This window comes from Henckelia pumila, chromosome 2 (assembly GCF_033568475.1).
Source record: "Henckelia pumila isolate YLH828 chromosome 2, ASM3356847v2, whole genome shotgun sequence".
Taxonomy (NCBI): domain Eukaryota; kingdom Viridiplantae; phylum Streptophyta; class Magnoliopsida; order Lamiales; family Gesneriaceae; genus Henckelia; species Henckelia pumila.
Window position 1 is genome coordinate 129,306,923 of NC_133121.1, and position 14,628 is coordinate 129,321,550.

At 31.4% G+C, this 14,628-nt stretch overlaps 2 protein-coding genes across 2 annotated transcripts; one reads left to right on the forward strand and one right to left on the reverse strand.

Moving 5' to 3' along the window:
* Window positions 1-313: 313 nt before the first annotated feature.
* Window positions 314-4,067, reverse strand: LOC140882459 (uncharacterized). Its single transcript, XM_073288473.1, has 4 exons — window positions 3,688-4,067; window positions 2,776-3,329; window positions 1,034-1,502; window positions 314-917 (listed from the first exon to the last, which is right to left on the reverse strand). Exons 1-4 carry the CDS (start codon window positions 3,934-3,936, stop codon window positions 555-557), a joined length of 1,635 nt encoding a protein of 544 aa, XP_073144574.1. The 5' UTR covers window positions 3,937-4,067; the 3' UTR covers window positions 314-554.
* A 7,643-nt stretch (window positions 4,068-11,710) lies between these two features.
* Window positions 11,711-12,984, forward strand: LOC140883262 (remorin 1.4-like). Its single transcript, XM_073289661.1, has 5 exons — window positions 11,711-11,814; window positions 11,918-11,974; window positions 12,184-12,271; window positions 12,398-12,479; window positions 12,662-12,984. The coding sequence occupies exons 1-5, from the start codon at window positions 11,748-11,750 to the stop codon at window positions 12,860-12,862; spliced, it is 495 nt and encodes a 164-aa protein (XP_073145762.1). The 5' UTR covers window positions 11,711-11,747; the 3' UTR covers window positions 12,863-12,984.
* Window positions 12,985-14,628: the final 1,644 nt, after the last annotated feature.

Here is a 14,628-nt window from a genome sequence, read left to right on the forward strand (position 1 = left end):
GATTTATCTCGTGCATTTTTATAATCATTAAATTCTTGGTTTTTGTAATTAGAAAGTATTGTAGTTAGGTAGTGTTTAAGAGAGCTTCTAGGAAGCACTTTTAAGTTTTTTTTTTACAATTTTTAAATTTTGTAAAATTTTGTGAAGAAAAAGCTAAAAAGTGCTTCCCTCTGCCAAACAATACCTTAGTATTAGCCTCCACCACGTGTCGCATCATTGTAATTTTTTTTATTTTTTGAAATTTTATATTGGAATTAATTCAATTTTTGTATAAAATTGAATAATTGATACACTATATATTGACGCACGCATTCTTATAAACCAGTAGAAAAAAATCGTAGGTTACAATTTGGTAATTCCATCTCTACTTCTACGTTTGCAAATAGTTAAACGTGGCTTAAAAAAAGCTTTAGGACCAAGCTAAAAATTTCCTCAAAAAAAAAAAAAAGAAAAGAAAAAGACCAAGCTAAAAATGTGTGTGCGTCAATGTTGTAATTGTATGTATATACTTAATTAGAACCAAGAGATATGAAGTGCGACAATGCACAAAGATTTTATTTGTTGGTGTTATGTTTGTTCCAGTAGTCATTCTCCCATGCTTCAACTTCTCTTGTTGCCTTGTCTTTTTGATCAAGAAAAGCCTCCAGTTCTTGAGGTTCATAAGGTGGAGGCATGGTGCATGGAGACAAATCTCTTGGTGACTTCTCCAACGATTCTTCCATGAATTTCCTCCAGTTCCCATCTGCAGAGCACGCCATCGATTCCGGACAAATCTCCCTTGCATTGGGAGGAATCGTGGGCTTATACTTGAAGAGCTTTGCATACTCATTCAGCAGGTGAAACATGTAATCATACACATTCTCCATCTTCAAATCTTCATGGATGAAGCGGCTCCCGGCTTCCCCGATGGCCTTCGCCTGATCACAAACATGTAACACAAGAATTTGTATATCACAGAATTAACTCACCATATATATAGCAAGTAATTTTATATATAGTATTATATAGCATGCCAAGAAAAAAAATTGATCACCTTCTGAGTGTGATTGTTGCCCCATTCGACAGCAAATTTGGAGGACTTGCACTTGTCATTCTCCCTAACAGGCCAATAATGATGCTGAGGGATCATTCCTCGTACGAAGAAATCATACCAACGGAGAGTCATCAGCAAAGTCGGGGAATCACAGGCCATGATGTACTTTTCACTCACAGACCATGCCCATCCTTCTATGTAGATTTTGTACCTGTGGGTGCATTGGTCTCCAAGATTTGATTGTTTGAAGCCTTGTTGGGATTGGGCAATCCAATCCTGAACATAAAGGCGAGTGTTCCAGTCGTTTTGTTGAGTGAGATTGCATCGCATAAGGTCACCTCTCCATGGGGCAACATGTGGGTTTCCCCTCCAATAGGCATAGGGGACTCTATCCTCCCATTTTGTCCTTTTATTCCCTTCTTTTATCTCCTCCAATACACTTCTCCATGGCTTTATGTTCGTCTCTGCCCTGCGCATGCATGCAGCTCCAACATAAATTCATTCACAAGTATCAAGTACTACACACACACATATATATTTGGTTTCGTAAGTGGCACGTTTTTCGTTTTTACATTAGTACTAACTTGGCATCGGACATATGAGCAATGTCCTGTCACATGTAATTTTCCCGGGAAAATTAACACAAACAATTCGATAATTAAAATTAAGGAAAGAAAGATGTATATATAGAGATACAATATACACATACTACATTAAAATTTACGTATATTGCGAAAATCAAGCCAATAATCACAAATAACCTCACATCACGCAACATATTAAGAAAAATATGACTTGACTGACATGCAATAGCTCCAATCAAAGACGTTCTTGATTTTTCACCATAAGTCCATTCTATAAAGTTTTTTTACTTTGCTATCAATAATCATATCTAATCAAATCATAAATGGGAAAATAATTTTTTTGGTCCATTAACTTGTTCATGTTTTGGTTTTGGTCTATTAACTTTTCGATGTGGGTTTTGGTACACTAACTTTACATTTTAAGTGTTTTTGGTCTAACTACATATGTGTCAACTTTTGATTGGTTCAAAATAATGAGGTGGACCAATCAAAAGCTGACACGTATGCAGTTGGATCAAAAAACACTGAAAATGCAAAGTTAGTGTACCAAAACCCACATCGGAAAAGTTACTAGACCAAAACTCAAAGGGGTAAAGTTACTAGACCAAAAAATTTATTTTTCCAATCATAAATTATTTATCTCAGATTAAGCAAGACATTGAATTAATCTCCCATATGATCCTTTATATTTTTCTTTTATGCGCATTCATTAATCTTAAAGGGTTAAAATTGTATATTAACATCTTATCCCAAATTTAATAAGTCAAACAAAACATATCATTATTATTATTATTTGTCCAGTACTATTCTGTTTCCTATTCAAATATTTTGACACACAATATTATATATCTATCTGAACCCATCAACCCAACTGAAAACGGACACGTTGGAGGAAGAAGGAAGGATATTTAAATTCAAACTTTGTCGAATATATATATATATATATATATATATGGATTTTGTTAAAATTTTCTAATAAAATAAGATCCGTGTCTCAGGTGACTCCTTAGATGCCAATCTCCATATCTTAATACACAATTCAGTGTCCATACGAGTCCTAAAACATCAACTAAATAAGGGACATGTAATTTTATAGACAAACATGTAACAATAATATCTAGGCAAATACTCGAGGGAGAAAAATAAAATAAAAATTACCAGCCCCAAAATGACCAGTCGGGAAACACGATATCCAAGCTCCGCCAATCGGAACAGTACCGGAACAGCGCCGGAGTCTCCGAGCCCCGTGCCCGGAAGTGCTTCTCTTCGACGACGGGCCTGTCGTCGCTGTCGAACATGATCTCCAAATCCGGTAATCTCCCCGGGTAAAGCCTGGCCAGCTGAACGATCCCCCATATCGTGAACTGAGCACGACTCTGGATCGAATCCCTCAACTTTTCCACGTAAACCTTTCCGTCTCTGATCACGAGCCGGAAGTGAGCGGTTCTCCGCGCGTTCTCCACAGATTCGCGCGTGATTCCGGTCTGCCTCCAGTGGCGCAGGTCTTGGTGGATCCACCGGAAGTACTCGGGGCATGTTTGCGGATTCGGGGACGGATCGCGTGTCGGTCTTTGCGAGTTCGGGTTCATTAAGGGACATGAATTGGTTTGATTCCATGTGTTGCAGTCCAGTGGAAACTCCAAGCTTGGACTAATTATTGGAGAGGCTTCTTCTACTACTTCTCTACTAGAGGAATATACTCTGTATCCGGTCTGCATATACAAGATTCATATCTTCAAACAATAGGTATTGTTTGGTTTGATGTATTATTAATGTATGTATAACTTATCCCAATTAATTTCGCCTTATTTTTGTCATATTATTTATCTATTTATTAATTAATAATTTTGCATTAATTAAATCAAATAAATTATAATCTATCCATCAAATCAAATCAAATAAATAATATATTAACTATTTTTTTTATTTATTTTTAATTTACATTATATTACTTATCTATCACTTAAATCAAACAATGCCTAATATTATTAGGCCGATCAAAAGATTCTACATTACACCGATAAAAAAACACATGGAATTAATCATAGATAACCGAAATCGCAAACTTACTAGTTCGAGCGTGCCAGAGAAAAGCATCGCTGAAATTACGAGGAGGAGGAAGGAGAGAACAAGCAGCGCTGTAGCACTTAAAGCGTACGTCACCATCGTCTTCTTCTTCTTCAGCGATTTCCACCATTTTTGTAGCGGAAAATTGGGTTTCTGCAGATCATGGAAAGCGGGCCTCAACCAAAATAACTTCGTCGATTTCTCTTCTTCAAATCCACTCATGCTTGGCTTTGTATGTTCACCAAATATCATAAAACCAATTGTCTGTTTATATGTATTTGTATTTGATTAATGTAAGATTCCCCACGGGAGTGTGGGAGTGGAAAAGGTCGATTTCATTGGCTCGTGTTTATGATTTTGACCTTTGAATTTATAAGCGGAATTTATGAGAGTTCGAGTAGGAATACAATTACAATTACAAATACAAATAATAATATGATGTTTCTATTAGCTGTCATTACCATAGAAAACTCTGGGGCTTTTTTATTTTAAAAAATACTCATTAAATATATATTTTTTAATAGTGGGTTTTTTACAAGATGTTGGTGAGACAAGTCGATCCATTCATATCTACAATAAAAAATAATATTTTTGATAAATAAAATAATATTTTTTTATGTGCCAGGTGAATATGAAATCCGTCTCACAAAATTGACTTATGCGGCCGTCCGTTAAAAGTTTTTGTGATTTTTTTTAATAGATCACAAAAAGTTCTATAAGATTGTCTCATTATTATTATTATTATTATTATTATTATTATTATTATTATTATTACCTATATATTATAAGTAAATTTGATGTTGCAATTACTAGTGGCATGATATGTAATATATATTTAGAAATATTTAAAGGAGATATATCAAATTTTGACTATATAATCAAGATTTTGTTCAAATAAGATATGATTGTCGATAGAGATATGAAAAAGCTAGAGAGAATCGTGTTTTAAAGTGAAACAATTTTTCAAAAATAAAAATAAAAAAGTGAAACTAATAATTAATAAGATAAGGTTATTCTAGGAAATTTAGATAACGACACTCAACATGTCAAAATAGTTTATATCACTTTTTTTTTTGTGAAGTTATATCACACTTTTTACTAACTAATAAAGTAGTATATATATGGTCCAATGGGTGTCTAATTAAGTTGACACTTGATGCTACAAACCGTGCTACATTTTGCTAAAAACAACCTCGTTTGCACAAATTATTAAAAATTAAATTCATTAAACAACATGGATGAACAAAATATAATTAATCATTGATAAAATTTTTGATTCACCTATTTTTTCAATTAAAAAAATCATCAATAAATTGTTTTACTCATTTATCGTATTTGGGACACAATTTATTGCCTATTTTAATTGAAAAAAATAGGTAAATCGAACATTTTATCAATGATTAATTATATTTTGTTCATTCATGTTGTTTAATGAATTTAATTTTTAATAATTTATGCAAACGGGGTTGTTTTTAACAAAGTTTAGCACGGTTTGTAGCACCAAATGTAGCAAAGGATTTCATCCCGTAAGGTACTTGTCCAATGATCAGGTGTTCGATCTTCTTTGCCAACACTTTCTTAGAATACTAGCTTGTTGTACGGGATTTTTCAGTATATTTTATTTGACTAACCTGGTTTACAAATTATATTGTGTTAGTTCAAGATTTAAACAGTGCGAAATGAAAAGTTGTGACCACTGTTCGATTCCCAAATCATAAAGATAAAGTAGTGTATATATATATTAGATCTCTCGCATTAGAAATCGATTATACCTACTGATCACAACTCATAGGTAATAATAATAATAAAAATAATAAAAATAATAATAATAATAATACAATCCAAAATATGACAATCGTAAAACATACATTTTGAAATAATGGACTTCCGGGGAATGGGGGTAAATTGTTAAATTCCTTCACATATAATTTTTCGAACTGTAAGATTTAACTTTTCAAATAGCTCGAGAATCATATATATTAATATAATATATTGACTTCAGTAATATGCAAGTTATCATGCATCCAATAAAGGATATAAAAGTAATTTGGAAGCGTTTAAAAACTTTGCAATAAAATATACATATACATGCATCCAATAAAGGATATAAAAGTAATTTGGAAGCGTTTAAAAACTTTGCAATAAAATATACATATATATCATGTGGCCATGGGAAATGAACCTTGCTTTTAAGGTATAATAATATAATTTATTTAATTATAATAAAGTGAGTGAATATTGTAAATACTGGATCAGGTTATCATGTGAATAGTACCTGAAATCCTGGGTTGACCGTGTACCCTACGGAGTGGTGTACAAAATCGACTGATGTCCGAAACTAAATAAATTTCAAATATATTGTAAATAATAAAAATTTATAGTAAAAAATAAAAATCTCAAAATCTTAAAATATATCAAACTTCACACTTTATAAAATTTTGTTCACTCAATTGTGTTTCTTCACAAATGGAGAGGCCTATTTATAGAACTTCATTTGAGAATAGTCCAAAAATACACATTTAATAACTCATTAGGATAAAAATCATAGTAAGAAAAAAAGAGTGCATTCACGTAAACTCCTCTTCATGTTAACACGAACTATTATTCATACATTTCGTAGATTGTGCATCTCAATGTTATATATATGATTTCTGAATATTGTTGTAGGAAGTATCTTTGTGAAGAGATCTGATGAGTTTTCACTTGATTGAATGTAACGAATATTAATATTTTTATTCTTCTCAAACTCTTGGGTGAATGCGAAGAACTTAGGGGGAATATGTTTAGTTCTGTCGCTTTTGATGTATCTTTCTTTTATTTGAGCAACACATGCAGCATTATCTTCGTATAGTGTCATAGGCTTCTTGTCTACTGATAATCCACACGAGGTTTAGATATATTGGGTTATTGATTTTAGTCACACACATTCACGACTTGCTTCATGTAGTGCAATATCTCGGCATGATTTGATGAAGTTGTTACGAGTGTTTGTTTATGTGAACGCCAATAAATTACAGTGCCTTATGTGGATCAGATAAGTATCCAGCATCAGCATCAGCATCAGCATAACCAATTATACTTTGATTGGTATCTTTTGAATACAAAAGCCCCAAATATGTCGTTCCTCGTAAATAACGGAATGTATGTTTAATTCCGTTCTAGCGTCTCTTTGTTGGATATGAGATAAATCTTGCCAATAAATTTATAGCAAAATATATATCAGGTCTAGTACAATTTGCAAGATACATAAGGGCACCAATAGCACTTAGATATGGTACATCTGGACCTATAATAACTTCATCATCTTTACATGGGTGGAATGGATCCTTTTCTATGTTCGATAATCTAACAACCATTGGATCGGAGTACTTAAATGATTTGATTTATCTATATGAAAACGCTTAAGGATATTTTTTGTATAATTTGACTGGTGAACGTACAAATATTCCATGAGAATATATGTCATTAAAACTCAACAAATTCATTTTCGATTGTGGTAAATACAAAACACCATTTATCAGAAATTTTGTACCATTAGATAACAAAAAATATGATTTACCACAACCTTCAATCAAGTCTACATGACCTGATTTTGTATATATTCACCATTGTTTTTGTTGGTTTTACTTCCAAGAAATATCTTTTATCTCGAAAAATAGTGTGCATTGTACCACTATCAGGTATACAAACTTCCATGAGATTAGTTTCTTATTTAGCTTTGCTCATAGCATTTTTCATATTTAACTTAAAAAAATATGCAAGGAAGAAAAATTACTGACAATACATATGCAAATTATTGAAAAATATAATACATACCATAATTATAGAATAAAACATTATCATAATACATGAAAAATATAATATTTCACATTTATGTTCCACCAGTACATTGATCATTTTAAGAGAAATCATTCAGAAAATCTACAACATCAAAATGAGTTGAATCACTCAAACAGTCATTGTGTTTAGTGAAGTTAGCCTCCTTTTTTTTTTTTCCCTTTATTGATTCATTATAGAGCTTACAAAGGTGCTCAGGAACTCGAAAAATACGAGACTAATGTCCTTCAATGTCGTATCTAAAACAATAACTTTCAAATCGTTTTGAGTGATTTTCATTAATACTCATGTTGTCATGATGCTTCTTTAGTGGGTGGTTCGTGACGTCCTTTTGAGATGAGTTATGCAAGTAAATACCTGATTGTTTTCAAAACCACGATAGTGACCACGACTATGACCACTTCTATGTCCACGTCCACGTCCATGACCTCGACCTCAGCCACGACCAAAATATTATTGTTGTAGAGTTATATTTGATGCGTGAAAAGTGGAAAATATTTTCTCAAGCATTTTCGATTCTGTAACTCACGTCCACAAATTTTAATTGCGATATTATTCGATACATTACCGAATTATAATCACTGAATTTCTTAAAGTCTTGGAATCTTAACGTATTTCATTCATAACGGGCAGTCGGAAGTATAACTTTTCTTATTAATATTTTCTTTAATCCTTTTCCATAAAACCATGAGATATTTTTCAATGAGATATTCACATTTCAATCCTTCATCAAGATGTCGTAAAAATATCATAGTTTTTGCTTTATCTTGTGATGACAAGATATTATTTTCTTTAATGGTCTCATTTAGACCCAATGACTCAAGATACATTTTTACATCGAGAGTCCATGACATATAATTTTTTCTCGTAATGTCAAGCGCAACGAATTTGACATTTGCCAAATTTGACATAGTGACACTAGAAAAAAAAATAACAATGCATTTTATTAGTTAAATTCTAAATCTATTAATATGACAATATAAAATAACAGATAAACTATAAGTACAAACAAACTTAAAAATAAAGAAAAAACCTGAGGCAAATATTCTCCGATAAATACAAGACTAGTGAGTATAATAACCAAAATAGTTATAAAAAAATAACCTTGAAAGAACCTTCTTCTTCTTCTTCTTCTTCTTCTTCTTCTTCTTAGTAAAGATAAAAATATTTGATGAAGAATAAATTTTAGTGAGGAGGAGTAAGTTTGGAGTGATTGAATGTATTTATAGGACGAAAACTAGTCGTTTATGACCGTTTATAATAGATATAAATACAAAAATTTATGATAGTTAAATTTAATTTGTTTATGTTAAGTAAAAATTTACGATAATAATGTGATGTATATAATGTTAATCATAGTTAAATAATTATGTATGTCACATCACATTATTATAATGAGGTGTCAGTTACTCTTTTTATATAATAGTGTGACATTATACAGATATAGTTAATATATATATAATAAAATATTTTATATCACATCACATTATTATAATGAGGTGTCAGTGATTCTTTTATATATATGATAACATGCATTATACACACATATATATATATATAATGATTATATAACATGATATTATATATTAAAATATATACACAATAAAAATATATAAACAGTAGTATATAATATAATCATATCATGTTATTATAATGAGGTATCATTGACTCTTTCTATATAATAACATGATATTATATATTAAAATATATACACAGTAAAAATATATAAACAGTAAAATAAATATTTTTACCTGTTGAATATCATTACCTTCTTCCTTGTGTTTTGGAGTTTGAAAAATTATGGAGAACCTTCGAGTGATCGTGCTGTAACGTGCATGTTGTAAAAAGTAAAAAATTTATGGTAAAAAGTAAAAACCTAAAAATCTTAAAATATATGAAACTCTACATGACTTTATAAAATTTTCTTCACTCAATTGTGCATGTTTTTCACAAATGGAGAGACCTATTTATAGAACCTCATTCGATAATAGTCCAAAAATACACATTTAATTTTACTATTTACACATTATCACATACTTATTTTCAACATTTCCAACTCTTATTTTTCAACACTCTCAACTCTTATTTTCAACAAAATCCTTTATATATATTTAAGTATTATTTGAAATCAAATATTTTGATTAGATTTTTTACTCTAAATTAAATTCATTAATCCAAACACAACATGAGAAGTTTGAAGAAGATCGGATCCGGAGCAAATACAAATTTTACACTTAAATATATATTTTGTTTGTTTTTGGGCCATATACACGTACAAACCTTTTTTTTTATAAAATAAATTAAGAAATATATACACAAACTTCATGCGAATAAATAATTCCTTTGATTTCTAATTCTAGTACATATAAATATAAATTCGGTTTGAATTTGGATGCCCTAGTATATATATATCAGACAAGAACAGATTCTGAAAGATCATTAAATTTTAGATTGACGCGACGTTCTCAGTAATTTTTGTTGAAAGTGAGTCAAGATGGTTCATATTTTATGTCAAATCAAGTGAGATGGAATCCTCACACTATCATTTAATTACCATATAGCATCAGTGGTCACATTAAATACAATTTATTACTCATATTTAATACATGCACTTTTCATCCGATCGTCCACGTGTATTGCTTTCTTTGTCCCCCCCCCCCCCCACCCAGTTTTCAAATATTTAAGTATTATATTTCTACCATTTTATCGATTTATCTTAATTAAATTAATATCATTAATTATTTGTACATTTTTTTATCATATCATAATTTTCATTAAATCAATAATCTAAATTAAATTAATATCATTAATTATTTATATAATTTTTTATCTTATTAAAATTTTTAATAAATAAAAATAAAATGAGAAATTGTTTTATAAACCTTATTTTCAAAAAAAAATTAATCTGTGTGAAAATACGCACAAATCTAAGTTCACACACGGACTTAAGTAAACATGACAGATGGTCATGGAATATTTGATATTGGAAAAAGACACACACATATATATGTGTGTTTTTTTTTTCTCCCAATCTTATATCGTGCATCACCCTTTAACTTTTGAAATCCAATTATTATAAAAATTTATATCCAATTATTGTTTCCAGTTATTGCCTATTGGCTATTGGCTATTGGCCGACACAAATTGCCAGGTTGTATGGGCTAACCAGTAAGTAGTAAGATAATCGCTCTAAAACGCATAATATAGGCAAAATGTCAATTTTAATTATATATATATATATATATATGGATGTGTGATATTTTTAATCGTGGATTTTTTTATAAATAAATTATAGTCATGTAACTATGTAATTTTGATTAATTTTAGTCTTTTTAATCAAAATCATTTAATTAAATAGGTAATATCATTACTAAAGTTTATATCCACGTTGTCAAACACACGTTCATATCTTGGAAAAATTTTATAACTGCGTATTCACAAAATTGAACAATAATATTGATCATTTAATTGTATGCTATTAGGTTGAAAGGACTAAAACAGATATAAAAAAACATAATTACAGTAATATTTTTTATTCATTCAAACATACATGACTAAAAATGTCGTATAATAATATATACATGACTGAAATTGATATTTTGCCGATAATATATATTGACTTCTATAGATATTTTTATAAAGACTTATTGGAGCTCAAATTTGTATGTCATTTTAGAAAATCTTCCTCTACGTATCGATATTATAACAAATCAAATTTTATCTGCTAATAAATTTATAATAATAGAAATTTTTGTCAATATCAAATATTAGATAAAATAAAGATATATTCGTTGTTACTTAATCAAAGAAAAAAAAAGATATATTCGTTGTTACATAAAATATATTAGCATAAAAGCGTCAAGTTTAACAATATATTTATACTTTTGTACTGTCTATATCTATTAAAAAAAAAAAAGTTCCGTTACCAAACAAAAACAATACAGTTAATATTTCAAAAAAAAAACAATACAGTTACATATGGTAAAACCTGTCGGCATGAGAGAAATTATAGTCTACATTCGCACCAGCGCATCTCCCCTACACCACAGCTCTCGAGCCCCCGATTCCTTTAAAACAATCACTCTCCCCATGCACCCTCAAAGCAGAGAAACACAGCCCTTCAAGACTCTCGCAGCTAGCCCACTGCATATACACGTTAGATACGCTGCTTTTGCTTTATCCTCCATTCATAAAAGAAATCACAGATCATACAAATATATATATAGATGGCAAGCGGAGGTTCTGAAGCGGCGGCGATGGAGAAGCCGAACCAGTACCACCCCGTTGTTGAAGGTGAGCCGGCTGTCTTTGCTTACGCGCCACCGCATGATCATGACTACGGCTCCGGCAATGAAATTAACTTTTCCTTTGTTTCCATATTTTTAATTTTGTGCAGAGGTTCAAGAACCAGCTGTTTCTAAGCAAGTTTCCAAAGCTGGTTCCCTTGACAGAGGTTACCAAGCTACCATTCGAACGCATTACAATATCTGAAGTTTAAATATCTTTAAATTGATTCAGAAAGATTCAAACTTTTAATTACTCTGAAATTTTTTGATCGAAACATATATTTAATTAAGTTGTGATCGATGATATATATGATTATGATTTTATGAGAGAAATTTATGTATATATTAGACGGATGAAGGACAAAATTTTTGACAGATATAGCGCTAGCAAAGCTTGAAGACCAAAAGAAGTTGTCGAATATAAAGGCGTGGGAGGAAAACGAAAAATCCAAAGTAGACAACAAGTAAGACTACTCTGATCCATCGAGTGGAAGCTAAGACATTCATTATATATCCACACAAAATCTCTCTTTAATATATATTTCTTGAAAATTTATTTGTTATCATATAGATATATAATTCTTTTACAGCGCTCAGAAGAAAGTGTGTGAAATAGCTTCGTGGGAAAACACGAAGAAAGCTTCTCTTGAAGCCCAATTGAGAAAACTCGAGGTGAGTATAATTAATTAATGTTTGAAATGACATATATATGTATGCTACCTTAATTTAGTGATATATACATGTGTTCATGATCTGGTACAAGTACTGTAGTGAAATGGGAATCGGAAAGTACTAATTAATTAGAAGTCAAATATATATATATAATTAATATATGTTGGCATATATATATGCAGGAAAAGTTGGAGAAGAAGAAAGCGGAGTACGCAGAAAGAGTGAAAAACAAGGTGGCATTAGTTCATAAGGAGGCAGAAGAAAAGAGAGCCATGGTTGAAGCGAAGCGCGGTGAAGAAATACTCAAAGCACAGGAAATGGCAGCTAAATATCGCGCCACTGGCCACACTCCTACCAAAGCTTTTGCCTGCTTCTCACCTTAAATATAATATAATATAATATAATATAATATTGCCCTTTAGCATCTAATGATCAATTAAAGACGCACGGATATTATTTGTCTTGTTTCTTTTTCTGTTTGAAAAAATGGAGAGATGTTTTTACAGTGTGTTTGGAACGATCATCCATGTAATTTGGTGTGATTTGAAATTATAAATATCATTTTAGTGTTTGGTAAAATGTGATGAAAATTTTTTAAAGGGAGTTAAATTTTTATGAAATTGGTCTAGGATTTAATAGGATCCAAGTTTAATAATAATAATTTTTTTTTAAAAAAATATTATTTTATAAAGTACTCATAAATTTCAAGTTATCTATGAACATTTTACAAAATAGCATTTATTTAAAACTTATATTATCAATTTACGCTATTATATTTTAAATTCTTAACAAATACAAAAATAAAATTCCAAATTTCATGGATTTGAAGTCCAAATCTCATTTCTTATCAATCCAAACAGACATGTTTTTTTTTTTCGAGAAACAAACACTAAATATTATTAAACCAAATCCGAAATAATTACATTGAAAATCAAAGCAGGAGATGGTGTCACCCATCTCTCCTGATCAGTCAAAGAAACAGCTTCCTTTGTCAAGGCATGAGCTGCCTGGTTCGCTGATCTAAACGCAAAAGTAAAAAAACAATACGAAAAATCCTTCGAAAGGATTATACAATCTTTAATAGAAAATGGAACCACTACTCGCCTATTAACTTTCACCTCCGCACAGTCATTGAACCATTGCAACCTATATGGTTGAGGATGCTTCAAGAGAGGCAACCCCAATTTTTCCACAAGTTCGTAACTCGCTACATTGGTGCAACTACCCCCCATCAATAATAAGACTGCACACCTTTTCATTCACAAAATAACGATTATGAAAAAGATTTTCCCTCTGACTCTCTTCTTCCTCTCTAGGTTGTGCATGTAACACTCTCCTACTCACCAATAACTCACCAACAATAGCCCCAAACCCATCCTCATCATCAGGATCTACCAACGCATGCATACCATCACAATTTTCCTCATCATTTTCAGACTCCACATCACCACAAGCATTAATAATCATCAATTTCTTATTTGGGTATTGACTAGAAATATGTCCAATACCTTGACACCTAAAACATTTAATATCTCTAGATCGAGTATTAGAAGTTTTAGATGTACCTTTAACCACTTTCTTGGTGCCTCTGATTTGGTGTCATATTTTGGTTTGGACACCGGCTTGTTGTCCTCCCGTTTTGCAATGGTCAAACGCCAAGAAGTCGACGATCCTCCACCTAAAGTAGATCGTCCAGTTCCTCTTCTCTTGAGCTGCTGCTCCACCTTCATGGTCGTCTGCACCATTTCATCCAAATCTAAACAGTGACGAAGCTCTACTTGGTCTTGGATTTCTCTATTTAAACCGCACAAAATTCGAGCCATTGTGGTTTTATTATCCTCCTCGATGTTGGTCCGGATCATCGTGGTCTCCAACTCCTTCTAGTAATCCTCCACGCTCCTTGGACCCTACCTCAAAGTCTGTAGATGCCTGTACATTTCACGATAATAATGGTTAGGAACAAAATGCTTCTTCATGACACGCTTCATTTCTTCCCACGTCTCGATAGGCGGCTCTCCACACCTCCTTCTAGTGGTCACTAATTGATCCCACCAGATTAATGCATAATCTAAAAAATCAACCACGGTCAACCTCACTTTCTTAAGATCAGAATAGTGATGGCAATCAAATACAAACTCCACACGCTGCT

Bases quoted from the DNA above. Each gene is read 5' to 3' on its own strand.
- LOC140882459 (XM_073288473.1), bottom strand. From the start codon at position 3,936: ATGATATTTGGTGAACATACAAAGCCAAGCATGAGTGGATTTGAAGAA. The intron at 3,330-3,687 runs GTAAGTTTGCGA...TTGTATATGCAG, and splicing joins TCTCTGGCACGCTCGAACTA to ACCGGATACAGAGTATATTC. The intron at 1,503-2,775 runs GTAATTTTTATT...ATGCATGCGCAG, and splicing joins GACTGGTCATTTTGGGGCTG to GGCAGAGACGAACATAAAGC.
- LOC140883262 (XM_073289661.1), top strand. From the start codon at position 11,748: ATGGCAAGCGGAGGTTCTGAAGCGGCGGCGATGGAGAAGCCGAACCAG. The intron at 11,815-11,917 runs GTGAGCCGGCTG...AATTTTGTGCAG, and splicing joins GTACCACCCCGTTGTTGAAG to AGGTTCAAGAACCAGCTGTT. The intron at 12,272-12,397 runs GTAAGACTACTC...ATTCTTTTACAG, and splicing joins AAATCCAAAGTAGACAACAA to CGCTCAGAAGAAAGTGTGTG.